General features: G+C 43.9%; 2 protein-coding genes across 3 annotated transcripts; one reads left to right on the top strand and one right to left on the bottom strand.

Annotated features, from left to right (window-relative positions):
- Nucleotides 1-3,247: 3,247 nt before the first annotated feature.
- Nucleotides 3,248-16,073, top strand: LOC134019719 (sodium-dependent neutral amino acid transporter SLC6A17-like). Its single transcript, XM_062460576.1, is given in 15 exon segments — nucleotides 3,248-3,751; nucleotides 6,301-6,458; nucleotides 7,717-7,843; nucleotides 9,549-9,730; nucleotides 9,828-9,938; nucleotides 10,119-10,143; nucleotides 10,146-10,190; nucleotides 10,193-10,358; nucleotides 10,605-10,797; nucleotides 10,985-10,997; nucleotides 11,000-11,046; nucleotides 11,048-11,177; nucleotides 11,722-11,881; nucleotides 12,086-12,248; nucleotides 12,402-16,073. Coding segments are annotated over 15 exon segments (2,202 nt in total). The 5' UTR covers nucleotides 3,248-3,465; the 3' UTR covers nucleotides 12,798-16,073.
- Nucleotides 16,074-16,303: 230 nt separating this feature from the next.
- On the bottom strand, nucleotides 16,304-20,038 carry LOC134019735 (tripartite motif-containing protein 16-like protein). 2 transcript variants are annotated; one of them, XM_062460577.1, is made up of 7 exons: nucleotides 19,498-20,038; nucleotides 19,047-19,142; nucleotides 17,989-18,222; nucleotides 17,728-17,881; nucleotides 17,542-17,589; nucleotides 17,316-17,402; nucleotides 16,304-17,180 (listed from the first exon to the last, which is right to left on the bottom strand). In XM_062460577.1, exons 1-7 carry the CDS (start codon nucleotides 20,005-20,007, stop codon nucleotides 16,630-16,632), a joined length of 1,680 nt encoding a protein of 559 aa, XP_062316561.1. In that variant the 5' UTR covers nucleotides 20,008-20,038; the 3' UTR covers nucleotides 16,304-16,629. The 2 variants fall into 2 exon arrangements, with proteins under 2 accessions (XP_062316561.1, XP_062316562.1); XM_062460578.1 differs by lacking the exon at nucleotides 17,542-17,589.
- Between the last annotated feature and the right edge of the window lie 5,206 nt (nucleotides 20,039-25,244).

Here is a 25,244-nt window from a genome sequence, read left to right on the forward strand (position 1 = left end):
GTAGTGCTGTGTTTCATCTATATCGATATCTTTGTTGTTGGAAAGTTAATAGTATAGTAATGTATTTTAAGGGCAATGCTAATGTGGAGGCAAGACACATATGCTATCTTGGCAGACAGGCAAATGTACAGCTTTGAGAATAATGAAGCCAATTATATGAACTGAAGTCAAGTGTGTCTTTTGTGTTATGTTGTGTAGTTCACTATGCTCTGTACAGGAGATAGTGGCTCCAAATCAATTATACTTCAACCACAGCCATGATGTTCTGAAGAAAATGTGTGTGGTTCTCTTCCTGTATATGTTTCTGAGTTGATTATTTTTGTGTGTGTGGCATTGTGGGAGTGTGCTTATACTGTAAGATTCATACTCAAATGTAAAAATCCCCTAGTTCTTCTGTCCTGTGGAAATCTGACACCTCACCATCGAATCAGGTAATGAACACCTGCTCCAATAATACATGTGCAAATGGAAGTGGTGCAGTGCCAATATGCTAATGTCGAGGTGCACATTAAATAAACAAATATTGAGCACTGTCGATATGGAGGGCAAAAATGACAACATTTTAATAATGGCACCAGCCTGAAAACATATACAAGAGCACTTTGATCATAATCACAGTAGTCGTGTTAGTTTGCTCAAAGCATTTGTTAAATTGTTTGTTAATCTATTAGAGATTACTGTTAGAAACAGCTAGAAGCCCTCTGGTCTGTCATCTGTCCTGCTGGTTAACCCTCCCCGCAGTATTTATACTTCATGGTCGTAGTTGTACTTGGGCATCTTAACATTGAGATTGTCTAAGCACCTATTTTAAGCAGGACGGGAAGTTTACAGACGCTGGTTAGCTGTCCCTGAGAATCTATCTTAAAGCAGGAAGGTGGATATTAGGTTTCATGCAATGGATTGAATTATAGGACCCAGAGCAGAGATAGTTTTGTTAATGCGCATTGGCTTACAGAGAGATTCCCATGCGAAATGTGAATGAGCGTGAGATTATTCCATCATGCACTGCACGTAAATGTACTGTACGGGGATTGTGGGCAGACACACATGGTTGGATTGTGTGATGTATCATGTTCAAGGCAAGCAACTGGGAACATAGAAAATTGGAGGCTGATGTATGTTTGTTGACAGCTGTGTAGATGCATGCTGACCTCTTTAAACAGAGAACAAAGCTGAATGTTTGTAGCTCACACTGTAGTCTAGTGGAACACAAGTTAGATGTTTTTGGTAAATACATTGAAATGGAATTCTGTGCCTGACCACATGGATGTCCATGGTTTTTCTGTTAATATGTTGATAGTGGAATCGTGGAGACGCTCCATATTGAAAAGAAAGTCAGAGCAGATGGACACTATCAGGTGACAGTGGCTGTCGTCAGGAGGGGTGCAGGGACGTCGCTGATGTTGCATCATACTGGATGAGGTGGGGCAGTGTGGTGTGGCTGTCTACAGCTCTCTGTCCTCCGTGTGACCTGATCACTGTGAAGCCTCCTTGTAATGCTGCCTTACGTTTCTCCCAGCACGACAAGGTGATTTAGCAGATCAAAACAACTTCCTGCTTCATAGTCTCAATCCTCGGCCTCAGCTCCTAACCACAGACGCTGTGAAGTAGACTGTAATTCAGCATAGCTATCTCATCTGGTCCTGATCCCTGTTTCCTGGATTTCCCAGGATGGGATGCGGACCTCACACACATCCCACGGGGCCCTGCTGCTCTACGTTACGGTTGTCAGTGGATTCTTATATAGGCAGGAGAAGTGACTCAATAAGTGATGAGCCCAATGCCAGAATTGCGATGTGGATGATGAGAACGTTCGAGAACACAGCGGTTCAACGTGCACTTGCTTCCTCCATCCTGTTTGGGCTGAACCAAGTGCTCCCTGAGAGGGGGGGGGGGAGGAGGATGCTGCTGCTGCAAGGAGTCTGGGGATTAGGGGATTTATGGAGGGAAAAGCTAGCCCAAAGTTAAGCCCACGGAAAGGAAAATGAAGTAGGACAATTGTGTGGCGTTGGAAATGTTTGAAACCAAAACATTGTGAAAGGGAGGGAGTGCTAGGTTAGAGAACGCAATCTGGTTTGATGAAAAGGGAGTCTATGTGCTGTAATCTCCTTTAACAGTCATACTGTTAGATTGTTATGATTAGTATAAATTACAAGTATTATAATCAGAGCCGTGGCAGGGGGGGTGCGAGGCCCTGTGCGAACTTAACATACGAGGCCCTGCTTATTACACATGATGCATGCGCATCACTTTCAACTACTTTCAACCCGCACGGGGACTCTCCATAATGTGTGTTCTTGAGTGCAGGTGCAAATGTGAAAAAATATATTAGATTTTTTGACAAACGGTAACTTCATTTTAGAGCACATCGAGTCAAGAACAGGGATACAAAATATTAAAGGGAGAGAAAAAAGTGTCCCCCAGTGAATCCCTCCGCATTTGTGTACAGAAGCATTTAGCTGTGTTTTTGCAATTGGTGGTGTTCGACCAAAAGAGTAAACACGTGATGAGATCTAACGTCCATTTACTTACTTCTCCATGAAACACCAGGGAACTCAATTTAGCACATCACTAACACAGATTGTACCTTAAAGGCAAAACAAGAGAGTAGTCTGTGTATAGGCTGCAGTCGTGTATCCTGTTACAAGGCTGGACGAGTACTAAATGGATGAGGGTAACAGTGTAAGTGATCCTGAGTCTCTGGTGTGGTCTTAAGGCCCAGGGCAAGATGGGGAAACTTCCAATAATGACTTGTCAGTAGTAATTATTTTACACATAATGAACCCCCTTCTCAATTTCTTCATACATTTACATTTATGCATTTAGCAGATGCTTTTATCCAAAGCGACATCCAAAAGAGAGTTTTACAAAAGTGCATATCACTGATCATAACAACGAGATAGCCCCAAACATTGCGGGTAGCCAAAACATGAAGCATACATTGTGAAAACTAAATAAGTCCCAAAGGGAAGAACCATAAGAGCATGTAGTTGAACAAGTTACAATTAAACAATTTAACAACATGAACCTCATACTGTACCTAACCTTTTAAGCAAAGGTTTGTCCAACAGATGTCCGGTAGCTTATCTTTTCACACAACAGCCTCTCTGGACTATCATTTTGTTCTGCATAAAGGTTAACATCATGGCATTTTATTTTAGTGTTACTGCCATCATAAAGCTACCATTATGTCTTTCTTGCTCTTTTTTTTTACCATGAAAGTTTTTGTTGATTCTCTCACAGGACCAAACAAGTCTTCAATACAACGCTCGCTAGCTCTCAACGTCTCGCACCGAGCCTCCAACTACCACACCTGCACTCAGTGCCTCCCCTCTACACCCTACACTCTCTCTCTCTCTCTCTCTCTCTCTGCTACTCTGTCTAGCTCTCTCTCTCTCTCGCTCTCTCCCCGCCTGCCACCCCCTCCCGGCTCACCTCCCCCTCCCCTCCCCCCCAGTGTCCCCAATGCCGAAGAACAGCAAGGTGACGCAGCGCGAGCACAGCCATGAGCACGTCACAGAGTCCGTGGCCGACCTGCTCGCGCACGAGGAGCTCCTGGACTACAAGAAGAGCTCCCTGACCGTGGGAGGGGCTGCTGGGAAGAAGAGCCCGCTGCCCCCCGAAACCCCGGAGAACGACGGCCGCCCGGCCTGGAACAGCAAGCTGCAGTACATCCTGGCCCAGGTGGGCTTCTCCGTGGGGCTCGGCAACGTGTGGCGCTTCCCCTACCTGTGCCAGAAGAATGGAGGAGGTGAGTTCGGGAACAGATCCCCCCTGAGAGCGGGACGACTATGTGCAATGCGGTAGATAAACGTCTACAGTACGAATGTCTCCTTGAAAATAAACCCCACGAGATCTATGGCATCGCATCTGCTTCTTCAACACACACACGTATGATTTGTTGGTGACATTACTCAGGAGAGGAAAGCAGCCCCGCCAGATTTAAGAGGTCATATCCTGCTCGTCTTCTTGAACCCCACTGTCTGATGACCACCAACAGCAGCACAGTGACCCCAGACAGCAGAACCAGCTTGAGAGCTGCTGGCCTGCTATCTCCCTCAGGCTCGTCTGCTAAGATAGGGGCTGGGCTGAGGTTTCAGAAGCTAGCAGCCCTAAATATAGCTGGGTTATTGATTACTACTGCAACACAAGCTGGGCGCAAAGTGATACTCTGACACACAGGACGTCTCCATTAAAAATGTATGAAATTGAATCGTCGTCATGTTTTAAATTTGGTTCAAAGTAAAGTACCTATTGTAGGATATTTTAGTTCAGAAGGATTTGAATCAAAAATAGAGTCGGAGACGGAATGTCTTTCATAGTCAAGATGGCTTGAGAGGTTTATTCAGCAATGCCCAGTTGGTACAGGAAGACACATAAAGCTAACAGGCACAAGATACAACCCGTTATATTGAGGAAAAGCCCGGCATTATGCGTGCCCCCCCCCCCTTACTTATCTGGCTTGGTCAGTTCGACCTGCCACTCTTGGTCCTTATTTTATTCCCATGGTGGACATCCCAGAATCAGAAGTAACCCAAACACAAGGCTCTTCACTGTCCTAGGGAGCCATATTGTTTGATTCTTGAACTCATAACAACCCTCCTTTTAGATCCGAGCACACACAACAGTCTCCCATAATGCTGACTCACCCTGGCCCCCCTTTCACCTTTGAAAACATTCTCTTTTCTCCGCCTTCTCCACTTTGGCAAGACCCCTGCTCTCCCATTCCCTGCTCGGGACTTGTTCGGGACATGTCTCTGTAGTGCAGATAACACAGCCCAAACCTAGGCCTTCTCCCCCACCACTGGACACCCCATATGGTTAGCCTACCTGACCTATGATCAATTTTGGGCCACGACACTATATACAGTAAACAAATAGTGTTGATGAGTGTTGATACTGTCAAAGCAAAAAGAAATACGCACACCTGTGACATGTCTCTTGTCAGTCAACATGAATGATTTCTTCAAGTCTGATTCTACACGTCTATTAATAGCCCAGTTTAGCCCAGCTCCAACTCAAAATGATTGAATTTCATGGGCTTGTCCACCCAGTCCCTTTACACTGCAGCCCAATTTTACATCCATTATAAGCCTGATTTATTGCAAATAGGTTGGATTTAAAGGCTATTCAACCGATCCAGCAAGGTTGTGTGACCAGGAGAGCGCCCATCCTTCACCCAGTAATTGGCCTTGTGGCAGCCAATTACAGACACATTAAATGGGCCGGTGGTGTTGGATGGTTTTCCTCTCTAGGTCTCTTGTCTTCTCTGTTTATTTTGGCTGCATTCCCCTGTCCTCCCCCTTTTCTCTCTCTCTCTCTCTCTCTCTCTCTCTCTCTCTCTCTCTCTCTCTCTCTCTCTCTCTCTCTCTCTCTCTCTCTCTCTCTCTCTCATCAGCCAGCAGCAACTTACCTGGATGTTCTAGTTAACATATGAGCTTACTGTCCTCCCCTTTCCAATTTCAAATGTCCCAACATGTCTATTTCCTTAAAGTTTCCTCTGCCTTTCTCTCTTCTCCCTTGTTTCTTGTGTGCTATCTAATGAGCTGAGAGCAATGTAACTTGTCCTTTGCAAGAATTAATATTAGTACCAGTACTCCAGCCATAAGTCTTCACATCCTTTTATTACACAGCGGATGATGACTCACAGGCCGGTGCAGCAAAGCCACTCACATCCTGATTAAGCCTCCCCTGGATTAAGCTGGAGAAGACCACATTTAGATTTCCCCCCCATAATTCAAATCAAATTCAGAAATAGACCTAGCTGCTGTGGGGGTGGGCAGCAGCTTGCAGGGAGACAGGATGGGGGGGGGGGGGGGAGGTGGAATAAGACACTACGAAGTTTGACGGTGACAGACAGGTCACACAGTTCTGCTGAGGTACACCCACAGTGGCCATCCAGTAGACATGGAGCTAGATCTGCTCTATGGCCCCTAGACTTCAGGCCTTGCTGTCTGTCTCCCACTGTCCTCCTCCCCTCAGCATCTTTATTGAGAAACAGATAATTAATAATAATTAATAATTAATTGTATTTCATTCTTTTAATAGGGAAACTGGACAGAAAGCCACCATGTTTCATTTAATAAGTATCTATTGACTGTCATCAGATACTATGTAATGATGACGAAAGCTTAACCATTCTATACATTTTGCTCATACATACTCCTACACATTCATACTCAATCACATTCATATACCTTCTAATGTGCGTATGGTACGATCCCTTTAGGCTAGCTGGTTAAACAGGTGTTTAGTATGTTCTGTGTTACCAGACATGACCAGACATGTTGTGTCTTCCAGGTGCCTACCTGGTGCCCTACTTCATCCTCCTCATCCTCATCGGCATCCCGCTCTTCTTCCTGGAGCTGGCCGTGGGGCAGAAGATCCGCCGGGGCAGCCTGGGGGTGTGGAACTACGTGTGCCCGCGCCTGGGTGGCATCGGGGTGTCCAGCCTGATGGTGAGGGGCATGGAGGAAGGCGTCGTCTTCCAGACGGGCGGCATCTTACTGGGATGCGTCACTGCAAAGTGGGCTGGGCAGAGGAAATGCTTGGCACTGACTGTTGAGAGGCAGACAGGGATGTGTCTGTGTCGAGGGAAACTACATTTCATCCTGAAAAACAGACAACACTGCTGATGCACATGATTGCACGTGCCTACTTGCAATATATATATATATATTGATATACATTACAGTAATACAGTATCAGCTACAGTACGTGATTAATGTGACATGGGTAAGGAACCTGTCTAAGTAAATATAGCTCCTTCTATCTGGGAAGTTAATACATTTGTCAGTGGCCCCCATCGTGTCTGTGCTCTCACCACGCAGCTCTACAGAGAGGAATGTATGGGGGGGGGGGGGGGCGGGGGGGTAGTAATGAGGATCAGTGAGGCGGTAATGGCAGGATGCCTGTTTCAACCCTGTGGTTTATCTCCAGAAAGCTTTCGCTGAATCGACTCAGATCTCCGTAGAAACTAGCTACCGCAGCCACTTCTGTGATTTACGAGGGGAGGTTTTTGTCCTGCAAAGACAAACACTTTGAGTTTTCCCTCCGGACTAACGTTATGCCTTGCTGCTCTTTTCCAATACCCTGTTTCAGCGTTGTCATTTTTTTTATGCCCCTTATAATCATAAATCTAAAACTTCTGACTTAATACATATTAAAATAAGACCTTGCACATCACTGTGGTTACAGACTGTGTTGAAGTCGGAAGTCCTAAGGCGTGCAACTGAAATAAAGTAAAGATGGTACTAAGCCACAGAAAGAATGCTTCTTCACCTTCCTCAGTAGCCTCTCAGACAGGGTGAAAGAGATGTGAGAGCCCTAACCGAGGGAGGTGGAGAAAAGAGAGGGATGCTGGTGTCGTGTGTGTGTGTGTGTGTGTGTGAGAGAGAGAGAGAGAGCCCGCTCACCCATCTATAATCGTGCACATGTACGAGAGTGGCTCGGGACTGGCTATAAATACCTCTTAAGAGATCACCGTGGAAACGGCTGAAGGAGCGTGTTTCAATAATTCATGGTTTCCCGACCTTGTTTGGCTATGGCATGGTGGCTAGGGAGATTGACTGGGGCAACTCTTGTGCCTTATTTACATCCTGTAATATTTCCCTTCCATCTTCTTATTTGGAGAGGAACCTCTTTTACGAGAGGATTTCCTCTGTGTCATACTTGTGCAGACAAACCAGTTTGACTGAATTATCTGTCTGTCTCCAGGTGTGTGGCTTTGTGGGTCTCTACTACAACGTCATCATCGGCTGGAGCATCTTCTACTTCTTCCAGTCGTTCCAGTATCCACTGCCCTGGGCTGAATGTCCAATCAGGAGGAATGGATCTCTGGCCAGTGAGTTGGATTCTATAGGAGAGAGAGAGAGAGAGAGAGAGAGAGAGAGAGAGAGAGAGAGAGAGAGAGAGAGAGAGAGAGAGAGAGAGAGAGAGAGAGAGAGAGAGAGAGAGAGAGAGAGAGAGAGAGAGAGAGAGAGAGAGAGAGAAGGGTCCTAGATTTAAAAACACATATGTCAGTATATCTATGGCATAGACTCCAAAATAAGGGCCCTCGGCTAGATTGAAGGAGTTTTACCCAAATTGTGTCGCTCCGTATTACCCATGACCCAATTGTTTCAACCATTCTGAAAACAGAATGGGGAAATTCAAAAACATATTTATGGTTCACAGAGCTCTAATAGGTGCCACGTTCTAAAAGAAATGTAAAATCGAATCCAGTACTGCCCTTAGCCCCGGATCCACACTTTGAAACAAGGCAGCTGATGACGTTAACTTCCTTACAAGGATCGTTCATGACCCAATGAAGATAATCCAGATTAATATCCCAGGAGGCTCCATTAGATTTGAGGCAACGATAACGCAATTGCTCAGCGCCTCACCTTGCTACTTCACACGAGTCAGCAGACTCCCGAGGTGGCCCCACAGAAAGAGGAGAGGAGCTTCAGCCGGTCCGCTAGCTCACACACGCACGGCGCTGGTATGACACAGAGCCAGAAGGCACACTGTTAACCCTACAACATGATCAGACACTGTGGGATTCATTAAGTAATTGCACACGTGCACACAAGAGAACAAAACAGCAATTTTCTTAGACAGCAGTCTTCTTATTCCTTTAACATGGGGTGATTTTCTTATGTGTGTGTGTGTTTATGTACACATTCCCCAGAAACATTCTAATTTGTGCCCACTCTGAACAGCTGCCAGGTGACATGTTTCTATATCAACTCAGACAGCACACCTTGATGATGGGAAGGTCAAACCGTCTTATGAAGAGAACCCAAGGTCATAAGTTTGTTCAGATTTGATGAAAATCTGTATTTGTACATGTGAGGTGAATGGAGGGAGTAATTAAGTGGAGGGGACATGGAGAGAAATAAATAATTTGGAGAGATTCTAAAAATAGAATCATGGTCTTTGAGGCTGTCTTGGTTTCCTCAGATGAATATTGCTATCTACCTGTGATCCATATTGAATAGAATACGCTGACTCGTTTGTGTGTATGCGTGTGTGTGTGTGTATCTCTGTGCGCAAGTGCAGCTGTGGGTTTGTGCATGTAGTGATCGAATGCTTGTGTGTGTGTTTGCACAAGTGTGCTGCTGCAGTAACATCCATGCAATACAACTGCCTTTTCCAGCACAAGATTCATGTCTTATTTCACCAAGGTTGAGCCATAAAAGGGTAAAAAGCAAGCAGTGTGAAAAATGTCAGGTGGTCTGAAAGAAAACATGTGCTCTGCATACTAATACCTCGTATGACCTTGTTTACCTGTCTCATGTCTGGGACAGCCAACCCAAGGGAGAGAGATGTTGTCAGTGTGTAAACCTTCTCTTACTCATTATGGCTCTCTCTTTCTCTCTCCATCTCTCTCTCTCTTTCTGTCATCTCTCTGCATCCCCAATCCCTCTCTCTCCATACCACATATCTCTCTGTTCCTTTTGTCTCTTTCCCTCTCTCATTCCCTCTCCATTATCCAACTGGCTTTCCTCACATTCCCACCCACCCACACCACCCAACCTAAACCTCCTCCACCCGCCCCGTCTCAGTTGTGGAGCCAGAATGTGAAAAGAGCTCGGCCACCACGTACTTCTGGTACCGCCAGACGCTGAACATCACCAGCACCATCGCTGAGAGCGGAGGGCTGAACATCAAGATGACCCTCTCTCTGCTGGTGGCGTGGATCATCGTCTGCCTGGCTGTCATCAAGGGCATCGCCTCCTCAGGGAAGGTAGGGGAACCGGCCATGAGGGGATCGGGATAGGGGTTGGGAGATTCAAACCAGTCGACTAAAAGCTTGTGTTTTCACGTTTTTCTCCCCCTCCCAGGTGATGTACTTCAGCTCTCTGTTCCCCTACGTGGTGCTCTTCTGTTTCCTGGTGAGGGGGCTGATGTTGAAGGGCTCCGTGGATGGCATTGCACACATGTTCACTCCCAAGGTGAGGCTCCCTGAAGCTACTGTTGGCTCTTTTTTTATCTCTCCCTCTTTCTCTCACCCCCCCCCCGCCTCTTTCACTCTCTCTCTTTTCCACTCTTTTTTCTTACTCTTACAGTAATACACACACACACACACACTATAGAGAGAGAGCTTCTATGCTAATGCGAACCTGTCTCCCCAGCTGGAGAAGATGCTGGAGCCCCAGGTGTGAGGGAGGCGGCCACACAGGTGTTCTTCGCCCTGGGCCTGGGCTTCGAGGGGTCATCGCCTTCTCCAGCTACAACAAGATAGACAACAACTGTCACTTTGACGCCGTGCTGGTCTCTGTTATCAACTTCATCACCTCCATCCTGGCCACACTGGTGGTGTTTGCCGTGCTGGGATTTAAGGCCAACATCTTGAACGAGAAGTGTGTCGTGGAGTGAGTACAGTCAGTGGAAATGGAAATACCGCTGGAATGGTAGATGGCATAGAAGGATGATACGAGCAATATTTCAAGGAATCAATGTGTTTTTCAAGCAGATTGTAATGTGATTCATTTTCCTATTTTTCCTCACCCTTCTCTTCAATGAATTGGTACTCCAAGTGGAGTTCAATCATCACTCGGAATTAACATTCTACAAATCAGCTTTGGGTCACTTTGACCCCTCTATTGTCCCCTCAATAGAAATGCAGAGAAGATCCTGGGCTACCTCAACTCCAATGTGCTGAGTCACGACCTCATCCCCCCTCACGTCAACTTCACCCACCTGAGCACCTCGGACTACGCTGAGATGTACGGGGTCATCAAGACCGTGAAGGAGGGCGACTTCGCCCAGCTGGGCCTGGATCCCTGTCTCCTGGAGGATGAGCTCAACAAGGTGGGCCGGCCTGGAGACCTGGGGCCTGGAGCTGGGGGCTATAACTGGGACTGGGGCCTAGGGGTTTGGGGCTCAAGTATATCCATAACTCCCTGTGTCCAAGTCTAGCATAGAAATCATTTTAATTTGAACTTTATTTCTCTCTTAAAAGTATTTATTCTGCTCTACTTCCTATGTCTGGTTGCAGGCAGTCCAGGGTACAGTCTGGCCTTCATTGCCTTCACGGAGGCCATGACCCACTTCCCCGGCCTCTCCCTTCTGGTCTGTCATGTTCTTCTTCATGCTCATCAACCTGGGCCTGGGCAGCATGATAGGCACCATGACCGGTATCACCACGCCTGTCCTCGACGCGTACAAGATCAAAAAGGAGATACTCACAGGTGGGCCCTTGCTTTCTCTTTCTTTTTACAATTATTACCAAGATTTGACTAGCTGATATGAGGCTCCTGTCTTCAGGCTCTTTCTGGCCGCACACAGAATGTTGGCTATCTTGAGACTGTTGTTGACCTCAATGGTCTAATAGGAAATAAGAGTGTCAATTCCTAAAGGTTGAAGATAGGTTGAAGGCTGACTGTCCCTATGACAACACTCTTACCAGCTAGGACAGAGCCATCTGCCAGAGCTTTCCTCCACCATCTACACACATACAGCAGCTTAACCTTCCTTGTCTTCTTTCACTGCCTTTGTCATGCTTGCATTTACCGTATTAACTATCACTATCAGACAATGTCAATCCAAGTTTTGTGTCATGTTTAACACCAAATCAAATGAGCACTATTATTAAGAAAATGTAATACCACACATTTGGAAATTGTATTTTCCTTAATGACAATCGTATTTCTCTATTTCTCGGTTCTCTTTCTCTCTCTCTCTCTCTCTCTCTCTCTCTCTCTCTCTCTCTCTCTCTCTCTCTCTCTCTCTCAGTGGGCTGCTGCATCGTGGCATTCTTCTGTGGGCTGCTCTTCGTCCAACGCTCAGGGAACTATTTTGTGACCATGTTTGACGACTACTCTGCAGGTCTGCCCCTCACTGTTGTGGTCATCCTAGAGAATGTGTCTGTGGCCTGGATATACGGGACCAAAAGGTATAGGATCGTTAAGTACAGTTTTCTCCAGTAATGACTAACATAGTGTATATAGTCAGTGTAATGAAAATGGTAGATTAGTGTCGTGTAAAGTAGGATGTGAGTAGATAGGATACTTAATGGTCGAATACGATATTATCCAAACCAATGACTTGTACTCATGACTTGCGTACTTACCTGTGTGTGTGTCCATGTGGGTGTCAGGTTCATGCAGGACCTGGAGGACATGCTGGGTTTCAGGCCCTACTCCTTCTACTTCTACATGTGGAAGTACGTCTCCCCTCTGTGTCTCATCATCCTCATCATAGCCACCGTCGTCGAGTTGGTCATCAGCCCACCAGGGTACAACGCCTGGGTCGAGGAACTGGTCAGTGCCCACTCCGTGTGTGTGTGTGGTTTTGTGATTGTGGGAAGTCATATTCAAGCTCCTTACTTCTACGGTCTCGTCCCTCCTCCCCTCTTCTTCCCCCCCCCCCCCCCCCCCCCCCCACTCCTCTCTTTCTCCTTGTCCCTCCACCAGGCCCAGGAGCGTTTCCAGAGCTACCCTCCCTGGGCCCTGGGCATGTGCTTCTCCCTCATCGTGGTCGCCATGCTGCCCCTGCCCGTCGTGTTCATCGCCCGACAGTTCAACCTCATGTCAGACGGCTCCAACAAGCTGTCCGTCTCCTACCGCAAGGGGATGATGACGGACATCTCCAACCTGGAGGAGGTGGACGAGACCCGCTTCATCCTGGGCGCCAAGAACCCCGGGGAGACACCTTCGCCGAAGCCCGTCAGCCGCGCCTACCTGGGCCCCATCAAGCCACTGGCCGACCCCAACTCGCTGTCCCCCAACAGCTGCTACGGAACAGGCTACCAGAACGCCATGAGCCCCCCCTCTCCAAACACGCCCACCACCCCAGAGTCGGACTCATGATCACTAGAGGTGATCATGAGACCTTTCCATGACTTGCCGCTCCCCCCCACTACACCCATATACATATTCACCAATCAGGACACTTCACCACTCAGCGCCTCCGTGTCTCACTGTCTCCATTAGGGGGACCTGCAGCACACCTTCACACACATTCTGAATGACCTGGTCACGAGTGCACACACACACACACATAGACTCACCTACACACACAAACCCTAGAGTTTAGAGCAATCTTTAGCTGAGGCTTCCAAACTAGGAGCCAAACTGTGAAGGCATCTGATATGAGTATCCCAAAGAAAGACCTTTAGACTAGTAGGAGGACATTATAAATGATGTGAGGTATGTACTTATTTTCTCCACCCACAAATAACATTAACTTCGTAAATGTTTTATGTCTTGGCTTCTCATTGCTTCAACACAGGGACCCTCAGTCAGGAATAACAACAATCACCCAGGCCCAGCTCTAGGCCCAGTCTCTACACGGCAGTTAACACATGAGATACAACCTTCTCTCGAGGAGAAGAGAAATCTTGTTCTGTTCAGTCCCAAATGATTGTAAGCCATAAACTGTATAGTATTAGATGCAGTGATACTAAAAACACCCTTGCTAAATGTGAGTATTTGTTTCAGGCTAGGTTGAAGCCTGTTTAAGGTTTGTTTTGCAGTTGCCTGTAGGTTTCAATCCTCCAAGGCCACACAATTTATAGCCATTTGGTGTTGTAGTGTTTTTCTTTTTTTGGTGAGGAATCTTTCCTTGAGATTTAAAGTGCCACGCAATATTAGATTGAAAACGGGCAACCTCTCCCCATATTGTTTGGATGTTTTTGCAATGCCAGCAGTTCGGAGGGATTTTGTATGATGCAATATATTATCTATGCTTAAGGCTGCTTTAGAGACATCATTGAGTCAATACACTGTATGAGACATTAGCTATATACATGTCAGAATCATGTTAGCATCATATTCCTACTTTGTTTCAGTCTCGATCGTGTTGTCCAATTGGCTGATATTGTTCAATGTGTAGGAGTTGTAGAAATTGCTACTACTTTTTTATGTTAAATTTTTATGTCAAATGTTATGGTCTAGTGAAACTATGCTATGTGTCACAAAAGCAGTCATACAGACACACATATTCCACCAAAGACTGAAATGTACATAGCCAGTCATAAGACACATGTTGAATGTGTTGATCATCACGTACATACACCACAGGCAGCATGACCCTGAACACACATAGTCCATGCTGCTGTACTCAGACCGGAACTGTTTAAGGTGTCCAATTTAAGTGTCTGAAAAGTACATTAAAAGCACATTACTTCTCAAATATAACTAATCTCCAGTTTTGCACAGTAACTGTACAGATCCTTCCCCTGCACAGGTAAACAAAGGCACAGCTTGAGCACAGAACCAGTGAGCACACAAATAAATGTCAGGAAGCATTTAGTCTCAAGAAGGTTTTGCACTAGGCACAAACACTAGATGCAGCCAATGTGATCATTGTTGCACAGATACAACTGAATCCAATCCAGTTCACAGTGAGAACTTGGTCAAAAGAGCCCCACTGAGCACAACACAATAAACAACAGCATTCAATTCACTTTTTTCTGCTTTGAATCAATCAGTTATGGACCAAATCACTTGGATCACTTTTGGACCAAATTTCCAATTTGGGGATATCTCTATTGGATATCACTATTATTATATGATTGATATCCATATATTCATAGGACAAGCAGCACAAGGTTTTAGCACATTGTATCAAAGTATAATTTATTAATAGAACATGAGTACTTGATTAGTTCAAACCTCTTAAAGATAATGTAACTTGATCAGTTGAGGCACACCAGACCATCTGAATAGATAATAACCAGTTACCCCGAGCATGGACCACCCTCATGTAACAACATCACACATTTAAGACATTTTCTGAAGAGGTTTCCTTTATTTTTTTATCACTGTGTTTAAAGCCATGGTGTTAATGATGAAGAAATTGACTATATTTCTATTAATATATATTCTCACTGTGTATGTGTTTCATGAAAAATTAGAATATATCTTTAAAGGTCAGCAAGTGTATATTTTCATTGTGTGATGTATATTTCATTGTATATTTGAAGATTTCTCTATTTTGTAGTTTACGTATGTTCTACTATGATTACTGAAGCGTGACAAGAGGACCGAGAGGGAAGGGTTTGTTTACCTTGCTTTGTGATCCCACTGTAGCCTCGTCATGTGATCCTGGTGTGTGGTCATGTGATCCTGGTGTGTGGTCATGTGATCCTGGTGTGGGGTCATGTGATCCTGGTGTGGGGTCATGTGACCTGGTGTATGGTGAAACTGAGGAGTAGCACACTGGCTCTTGTTTGTCTCTCAGCTGCTTTACAGGAACTGTGTCCCCCTAGACCAGTCTCCGTTGGTGCACTACCTACTATCCTACCTGTCTACGTTTGAGGTACTCTAGAACACTCCTGTTTTGTCTCAGGGCTTGGCTGAAGAGCCAGTCCATCTTGTGATTGTATTACATACAATTCCTTCTATCTTAAAGTCTGTAAATATGATTGTGTCTGTGAGATTCCACAACCAATAATCCAATAAGTAATGATTCCAAAATTAGATCAATTTATTGAATTATATAAATGTCTTAAAAACGACTGTTTATTAACAGTCAAGGTGGACAAAGTTACTATTGAATGTGAATATTACATGCACTTTTTCACTTGAATTACAAAAAATGTTTTGGTTTTGTTTTCTTGTTGCCTAGAAAATGATAAGCTCAGTGTTTGCCCTTGCTTGGTCACTGTGTGTTTAAGCAATATCTTATTATATAAACTACTGGAGAAACAGCAAGTAATAGCTGGTTGGAAGGATAATATTCTCTGGGACAAATTAATACGAGAGGTAAAGATTTTCCCCCTCATACCCAGTGTTGTTGTGATCTCCGTGTGAGCGTATATGTGAAGGTATGTACATTTGTCTGAATGAGGACGTGTAGTATTTGGTTCCTAATAATAATGAGATTCCTTTCAAATCTTGGTGGGTGCAGGTCGTTACCAAGCACAAGTTTCTAACATGCCCCTTTATTGTTTAATAGAGGCACATTTAGAAACCTCTCTATGGTTATCTTATCACAAAGGAAGTTATTCCTTATTATGTCATGAATGTAGAGTATGTAGGCTTCTTGTGAAAATAATAATTGAGAATATCACAAAAAATACCAATAAAGTGTAAACATGTATCTATTATTTGACTTTCACATTTCTTTTAGAGGCCAAATGTTGTGTTGCATTATAATGGACTGTCACCATTTATTACCAATGAATCTAAGTTGTTTCTCTTGCTACCGCTTACATTAGTCTACACTACAAATCACTAATTTAAATGATTCTACTGCTATAAAAGCAGCACACAGAACATTTTGAACACATCCAGGACCACAGACATGAGGACTGCTCTACTGTTCTGCTTATCCTGCTGTACTTCTACAAAACATGACACTGCCCTTTAGTGTAGACAAGGAATCATTTTATTATGATCTTAAAGAATAAGATATGTGAACATAAAAGTTACAGGAAAGATGCAACATACAAAACTATCTACTGGAAAAGTAGTTGTGGTGGAACTTTTGCGATTATAAGGTCTGAGGTCAGAAGAACTTGTCTTTATCTGTTTATTCTTGCAGCAAGAAGGACTTGTTGGCAGTTTGGTGTTCAGAATGTGATGGTGGCCATGAAAGATCAGGGAGCAGGAGAAGCAGGATAGGCCATTGTTCTAACAGTAGGCGTGGCTTTCAGACACAAAATAAGCTTGTTGTAGGGGACAGAGAGGGTGGTATTCACTCATTTTTCAGATCACATAATTTAATAGTACACATATCCCCGAGCCAGAATCCTGGATAGAGGGGCTCACTGAATGTTGTCACAGTCTTATAAAGTAACTTCATAGTGTTTTCGGAAACCTCATAAAATGACAACGTGCCTTCCTTGAATTTGATGTAAACCCCTATTTTGCGACTGTCGGGAGTTGCTATGAGTCGAACACTATTGGCTTTGTGGCTCACGGAATACGTTTTAGAACGGTCCAGGCTCCAGGACACCTTATTGCCTCCTAAGGCAGACGATGGGCTGAGCGACCCTCTATCGAGTCCTTTGTACGTTAAAGCGATCTCAGCCTTCTCTCCGTCCACCTCCACCTCAAAGTAACAGTGCTCCCCCTCCAGGCCTTCTTTGCAGAGCACCTGGCGGCGGCGTGCAAAGCGGTCAGCTTTATAGGGCACAGGGACCGAGTTCTTCACCTTTTTAGGATCACATGTCACCATCTTGTTGTTGGTGGAGAGGAACAGGTCTTTATGGGCAGTGTCAGAGTCCAGAGTGAGCTCACAGGCGCCTAAACGTTGAAGAGACGGAGGGAGGTGATCATGATGTGACTGCAGACTTGGCTCAGTTGACCTGAAACAGGCTTTTGAACGTGTGACAGGCGGGTGAGCTGAAGGTGGACGGAAAGGGAAACGTTTTTACTCACACTGTAAGAATTCAGATCTGGTTCTTGGCTCTCGTGTCTGGGCAGCTGGAGCAGGCAGGATTTCAGGAACATCAGGAAATCTGTCAACTGTAGAGTGAAGAGAGATACCAGAGTGAAACACACTATTACATGTATTGCCAGATGTGATGTCTTCAATGTATTTCCATGTAAGAACACTTCCAAGATATGAGACAACATCAAGAAATGTTGACCAAAATGGGAAGACCTGTGGTCGTAGATTCTCCTACTGTCATCTCAGAATCCACCCCATAATCTGGAGTAACATGGGAATCTTTACTTCCATTTATTGCAGAGAAAGCAAAAGGTAGATACATTTATTTGCATGAAAGTAATCTGCAGGAGAAAAACACATGCTGCCAGAAAGATTACATTATTCCACTATCCCACCAACCCATTTGTGAGAGAGTGTTGATTTCCTTGTTGAAAAAAGCTTCCAGTCTCCCTCCAATCTCCTCCACAGCTGCTCTCATGGCCTCAAATGGAGCACTGACTGGAACCGAGGGCCAGTCCCTGGCCTCAGGACCGGTGGCCAGTGAGGACCATCTCTGCCAGCGGAATAAGAAGGCAGAGACCTCATTATTATAGCATCATCCTACTCATCATCATCATCATTACTGGCTGTGCTAGGATTACATTTCTACTGCAGTAATACCTGGAGGAATTGGATGTCATCTTGTGTGTGAGAGAACTGCTCCAGCTCAGCATGTCGCCTTCTCAGCACAGCCAACCACAGCACCAGTTCCTTCAGGGAGGTCTGAGCCTGCCCCTGGACAGCCTTCTCCTGGGCCCTGATCAGGTTCATCACGGTGGAGACGTGCCTCTGGATAGAGTCAACCAGGCCAGCGAAGATCCCCTCACAGTGCTCCTCCTCAGCCTGGCCCCTCTCCTATCGGACATACAGAACTTGGCATTTACATTTACATTTAGTCATTTAGCAGACGCTCTTATCCAGAGCGACTTACAGTAAGTACAGGGACATTCCCACGAGGCAAGTAGGATGAAGTGCCTTGCCCAAGGACACAACGTCATTTGGTTTGCAGAGCCGGGAATCCAACTAGCAACCTTCTGATTACTAGCCCGATTCCCTAACCACTCTGGCTAGGGAATCCTAACCAGAGTGGTTAGGATTCCCTAGCCATAACCATAACTGGTTCCTAGCCATCTGACTCCCCTACTCCCCTGACTCCCCATTGACATGGCTCAGATGTGACTGTGCTTCCGTCACTCTGATAAGCAATTATATTATGCATGAACAGTTCTGGAAAACTGACTTTGGGGTCACCAGGTAGACAATTTCTTCAAAGATTCTACAGTAGATTGACTTTAGCCATGAACTTTGACCATTTTGAGTGAGCCAATAATAAATAATAATTAAAATAATTTTTGAAATACATTGATTGTTGGATGGGCGGGCAGGGGGGTGGTTAATCATACCTTTGACCTCCAATAAGTCACATATTATGTATCAAGGAATACAATTACATTTAGTCATTTAGCAGACGCTCTTATCCAGAGCGACTTACAGTAAGTACAGGGACATTCCCCCGAGGCAAGTAGGGTGAAGTGCCTTGCCCAAGGACACAATGTAATTTTGCACGGCCGGGAATCGAACCAACAACCTTCTGATTACTAGCCAGACTCTCTAACCGCTCAGCCATCTGACCCCCCCAATTAGTTCTGTACTGAGTACAGTGGAGCACAAACACAAACCTCAGTCTGCCGCACAGTCTTCTTCAAGTGCTCCAGTTCCTTCTCTCCTCTCTGAATCATCCTGTCACATGACTTTGTTATGTCTGCCAGCTTTTCCTGTGGGCACGTTTTCATTCTCAATCACTTAATGTAAAATATAGTATATACTATACTTGTATAATACATACATATGAATATTATATTTTTTCATCTGCATGTCAAATCCTGCCTGAAATTTTAGGATGTAAATAAGCAGCACTTTTTGTGTTTCAATTCATTTCCCACATTCTTTTTCACATCATGGCGGCAAAAGCAACCGGGGATCCGAGCCTTTTCAATCCCGTTCAGCCGTTTTCAAGCACTACTATAACTACACAAAAGTACCTACGATAAGGCAGTCTGAGAACTGATGTACTGAACTTTCAATATGTAGTGCTTTTCAGCAGATGTATTCTCTGCAAAAAGCATTTACCTGTTTCTGCATCCGTTGGTCGTTCACTGGCACGACAGTGTGCCCTCTGTGGTCGACGGCAGCACACAGAGTGCAGATGCACTGCTCTTCTTTGCAACAGTAAACCTCCATCAGTCTGTCGTGTTTCTGACATGCCCTGAAATCCTGGGCTTCAGATGTACTGGTGGTGGACCTCTTTGGGGGATGGACATCTCCGTTAGCTGGACTGGCAAAAGCTGCTCCCCTCTTCCCCTGAGCAGCTGCCTCGGATCCAGACGCGGAATAGCCCTCCAAAGCCCTCACCAGCTCCGCCAGGGTGAGGTTCTTGAACAAGATAGGTTTGGAAGGGAAAGTGTGACTGCATGTAGGACAACAGGTACGCTCAAACATAGCTTCCACATCCCAGAACTCCTGGATACAAACAATGCAGAAACTGTGCCCACAGGGGATAGTTGCCGGGTCACTGAGAAAGTCCAAGCAGATGGCACAGCTGAGTTTGTCCACACAAATCGAGATGCAAGGCTGTGCCATATCTGGTGAAGTCTGAGTAGGTGAAAGGCTGTTCATTTCCGCCTTTGCACCAGTTCAGTTTCGATTCTCTGTAAGTCCTCGTAGTAGGAGCGTATTTGGAAGAATGCCAAATCCACATCACTTAGTTTCTGAACCCTTAACAAGAAATACCAAAATGCTGAAATGGTCAAACTGACATTTGATGGTTCCTGTAGTAAAACAAATATATATATATATATATATATATATATATTACTCTAAACTACAATAAGCTATTTCATTTCTTAGATTTAAAACTCAAATACTTCAAATGAGGCTCACTGTTCCTCTTTCCTACTACACACATCCACACATTTGAACACATACTTTTCATACTCATGCAAATACAGAACAAAGTGTGGAAGCAGAAATGTACGTCTGCGTTGAGCTCCTGTGCAGTTTGTTCGCTGTGAAATACAGCCACACTTTCGAAACTTCTATAGCTTTTTGGTCATGTGACCTATAATCCTCAAATCCATTTGAGAGTGTTCACTGACTATGCATACATGTTGCACAGCCTTTAGTTTATTCATTTTTATCTCACATTATTTTCAGTGGATTTGTGAAAATGTCAAACCACCATCTCAGAGGCTTTTTTCTTCCATAGGGCTTGTACCTGCATATAATACAATAAAAACAAGGATTGTTATTTTACCATGGAACTGATCTTTGGAGTCTTCTTCTTTCACATGCTCTACTTGTATGTGTTTAGCATGGGATATGCTCTTGTGTGTTTTTTGAATGTTTGACAAGATCACCAGCCTCCATTGAAGTGAAAAGTACACACGTGTTGGAACACAGGAAGGGCTTCATCCATGCTTGTACTGTTTAACAATAATGCAAAGCAATATGTGACATACTCATCATTTTCCCAAATCCCTGTGCGACAGCTTTTACAATGTGGGCAGAGCAAAGGTGTAAAACTGTGAACTTATGAAGGTCACTTCTAATGACATTATTTGCTCTTTCAAGATAGGCAGATATAGTCTCCCTGTTGAAGGACAGCAGCATACTATCCATCAGAGCCCAGCTGTAGTCTGTCTCTACCTGTCGTACTCTGCACGATGTGCACCTGGAGACTTTTCTGACTGTTTCCATCAACCAATATGTTAATGTTGATATATAATGTTCATTGGTGATAAGCTCAGAGATGGGCACAGGTGCCTTATCTTTTTCCATACCTGGCAGTACAAGGGCATAGTACAGCACCCTTTTGTTTTGATTTGGGATCTTTGACACAACACCCTTAGAAGCGTCAAGATGGAGAGTAACTGGTGTGGGAAGTTTAAGACGCTCTACCAATATATTTATTCCTGCATCCATGTACATATGGACTTCACCTGCAGGTGCTGAATATAACCACCAGAAGAAACATTGCCGCTGCACTCCATAATGTTTTTGTGTGAGCATCAGCTCCAGCAGCACATCATTATGGAGTTTCATACTTTTTTGCACTTCAAAGGAAATCCTTTTAAAAACATATTTTGTAAGACTCCTTCTTTTGGAGTCTTCTTGAGCTGCTGATAGTGGTAGTTGCTCACACCTTTGTGGATCGATCTGGCAATTTTACCTCTTCTCGGGAAGCTCGCATACCGACATTTTCTTTCCTTTTTGGATGAGTGACTTCTCCTAATCTCATAACTTTGATGGTTATGTTTTTTGGTGGTTATGGGCTCTTGTTTATGAGGGGCCATTTAGGAAATAATTCAGACTGTCCTTACACAAACACATATGAAACACATTCACTTTCACGTGAAATGTTCACACACGCATTCATACTACTGAAAACTCACATCCACATATGTGAAATGCTCGTATCGACACATATGAAACGCATTCACTTTCACATGTGAAAGGTTCACGCACGCATTCATACTACTGAAAACTCACATGCTTTGCATGTCTTAAATGTGCAAACTTCAGATACATGCAGGTATGGTGACATTCTTTTACAGCTGTGTGTAGCTTTAACATGTTGATATTTAAATGACAGAGTACAGCAGGAATTGATTTTAATGAAATCTTTGGAGAGGATGTCTGTCCATGGTCACCTATGTTTTTTTGTGCCTGCCAATGGTTTAATTTTATTCTAATTTTCCTTTTTAATTACAATTGTGAAAACCTTGGGTCCAGGTTTTGTTTCTCTTAACTCTGATTGATCATGTTCAGGAGAGCCTTTGTCTTTCTTGTTCCTCCTGACTCTCACCTTCTCTACCTCTTCTTCTTTTTTTTCTGTTTGTTCTTCCTCTTTATCCTTTTCCGTTGCTCGGCTTCTCTCTTTCTTGTCGCCTACTTTAATCTGACTTCTGTCTTGGCTCCATATGACATATAGCCATTTAGAATGTCATTTACAGAGTCATTATTAAATAAGTGCAGAGCTAAAGTTGACCATATTTTAGATTTAACTGTAATCTTTCCTTTTCCAAACCCATGTGCAACAAATGCCTGTATTATTGTTTCTCTGCCACCGTAAGGGTTGAAGACGAAAAAGACGAAAGAGAGAGCGGTGATAGGCTATTCTCGCCATCCGAGCAAACTATTATAATGAGTCTCTAGACAATAAGCATATTATCATGGCTAAGTCAAACACCGCCACCGCTGCCATAGCAAAACAAGCAGCTTGGGAAAAAATTGCCGATAAGCTAAATGCGAAAGTTTTGGGGAAATGTATAGGCTCATCTTAACTTAAGGGTTGAGGTTGGCTGAGGGGCAGTTCTATGGGTGTATGTGAAGCCCTCTGTGACATTGCTTGTACTGTAAAAAGGGCTTTACAAATATTACAGTAACCATCACAACTCAGTACTGTCAACAAAGAACAAAGAAAAACAGGGTCAAAACCCTCTGGTGTGCTAAATCCAGCCTTGAAAACACTCCAGGAGGAGATTTACCCTGGTATATGGATTTTGGTCATGGACCAAGGCAAGCATTTACAGTAGAAAATGCTGGTTGTTGTTTAACTATTTTTGTATACAGACACCACGGTGAAAGCTGCCATTGTCCCAAACCACCATTAGAAACAAGTTTTGAGTCATTGTGTTTTACAGATGACAACTGTGTTAGTTGTGTTTACATTTAGTCATTTACCAGACGCTCTTATCCAGAGCGACAGTAACCATCACAACTCAGTACTGTCAACAAAGAACAAAGAAAAACAGGGTCAAAACCCTCTGGTGTGCTGAATCCAGCCTTGAAAACACTCCAGGAGGAGATTTACCCTGGTATATGTATTTTGGTCATGGACCAAGGCAAGCATTTACAGTAGAAAATGCTGGTTGTTGTTTAACTATTCTTGTATACAGACAGCACGGTGAAAGCTGCCATTGTCCCAAACCACCATTAGAAACAAGTTTTGAGTCATTGTGTTTTACAGATGACAACTGTGTTAGTTGTGTTTACATTTAGTCATTTACCAGACGCTCTTATCCAGAGCGACTTACAGTAAGTCAGGTGGCTGAGTACAGGAGTCAGGTGGCTGAGCGGTTCGGGAGTCGGGCTAGTAATCTGAAGGTTACCGGTTCGAATCCTGGCTGTGCCAAATGACGTTGTGTCCTTGGGCAAGGCACTTCACCCTACTTGCCTCGGGGGGAATGTACTGTTTGCCGCCTGTGTTTACCATTTTGCAGCACAAGTGCATCACAGTGCAACATGTGTTCAGTAAATGACAATGTGTTTAGAGTTTTGCCAAAAGTGTCTGATTTGACAAATTGGTTTAGTTCACTGAACATTTGATTCAGAGAATGGGGTTTAGTGTTTTAGCAATATTGTGAAAAACTGTAAATAAGTGCATTGAGGCAATTTGTTTGAACACTCAGGGGCGTCGTTAGACCCTTTTTACTGGGGCACGTGCCTCAGTATAAATCTGCTGTGCCCCACTAAAATCAAAAGTTTGAGTTTTAACAATTTACTTTATTAGTCAATGCATTAATTTAGGTTGATAATCCCGGAAAAAATAAACGCAGTATCCCAAATCAACGCTTGTAAAATCAAAGCAGTTTAACCGAAAACACAAACCGATGCATGTCAGTGCGCTCTTCTGAGCTTGCCAAATAGCGATTGCAGCACGCACACAGAAGTCAAGGAGTCGGACTCGGCACACAAGTCAGAATTGAGGTAGGCTAAGAAAACATTACAAAACTAAAGAAAGTTTCTAAATGATAGGCCTACCGATCATCTTTTTTTAACTAAAACATATTTTTTTAACTAAAAAAGGGATATGAATAGGGGCCTTTGCCCCCGTAGAGTTTTATGTCTAACAACGCCCCTGCCTTAGACCCTAAGAACACCCTAGGTTTAGATATGTCAATATTATATAGGCGCTGCAAGATATCACCGGATAGCCTACCTGGATAGACCATTCCAGTATTTTCCATTGCGTTGAGCGTTTGCTCTGGATTTTTAGCTTGGCACACTATAGAACAATAGGGTTGCACTTCAATTAGGACATAAGTCGATTGGGACACCAGGCTTGCGGAAGTTAGCCTATTATCGAATTAATTAGCTATGTCTATGGACAAGTGACATGATGCAAAATGAATCTTGGTCTCACAATTTCTCCAAATGATAATCACAGGGTTCCATCATCGAACCTGCATTCCTATGGCAAGCCTTTTTAACATTTAACAGCTAGACTGGATATGTGTTGCAGATATCTGTAATTCAGTTTTGCCTAGTCAAAAAGAACATTTCAGATATCCGCAATTACATTCTTCCTATCCATAATTGTCATTTCAGATATCCACAAAGACATTCTTCCTAGGACAAATGACGTCACTTTTGACATTCATTTGTATGGGGTTTATCATTACAGATATCTACAATTCAGTTGCGGATATCCACTATGTGAATTACGGATATCCGCAACTGAATTGTAGATATCTGTAATTCCAGTTTGAGATATCTACAATTTGATTCTGACTAGTCATAACTCCAGTTCAAGATATCTTTAATTCACCTCAATTCAAGATATCTACATGTTCATTTTGAGATATCTTAAATTAAGTTTTGACTAGGCGAAATTACGTTGTAGATATCTGTAACTGGAATTATGACTAGTCAAAATGACGTTGTAGATATCTTTAACTGCAGTTAGGGATAGTCATAATTTAATTGTAGATATCTATTATCAAGTTATAGATATCTTGAAATTAATTTTGATTAGAGATATCTGAAATTTGAGATATCTGTAACTTTCATTCTGCCTAGTCAAAATGTAATTACAG

The sequence above is a fragment of the Osmerus eperlanus genome, chromosome 1 (assembly GCF_963692335.1).
Source record: "Osmerus eperlanus chromosome 1, fOsmEpe2.1, whole genome shotgun sequence".
NCBI classification, from domain to species: domain Eukaryota; kingdom Metazoa; phylum Chordata; class Actinopteri; order Osmeriformes; family Osmeridae; genus Osmerus; species Osmerus eperlanus.

Excerpts from the sequence above, each read along its gene's own strand:
- LOC134019735 (XM_062460577.1), bottom strand. The coding sequence starts at position 20,007 with ATGGCACAGCCTTGCATCTCGATTTGTGTGGACAAACTCAGCTGTGCC. Across the intron at positions 19,143-19,497 it reads ACCAACGGATGCAGAAACAG|GAAAAGCTGGCAGACATAAC; the intron begins GTAAATGCTTTT and ends ACGTGCCCACAG. Across the intron at positions 17,882-17,988 it reads ATGACATCCAATTCCTCCAG|AGATGGTCCTCACTGGCCAC; the intron begins GTATTACTGCAG and ends TTCCGCTGGCAG.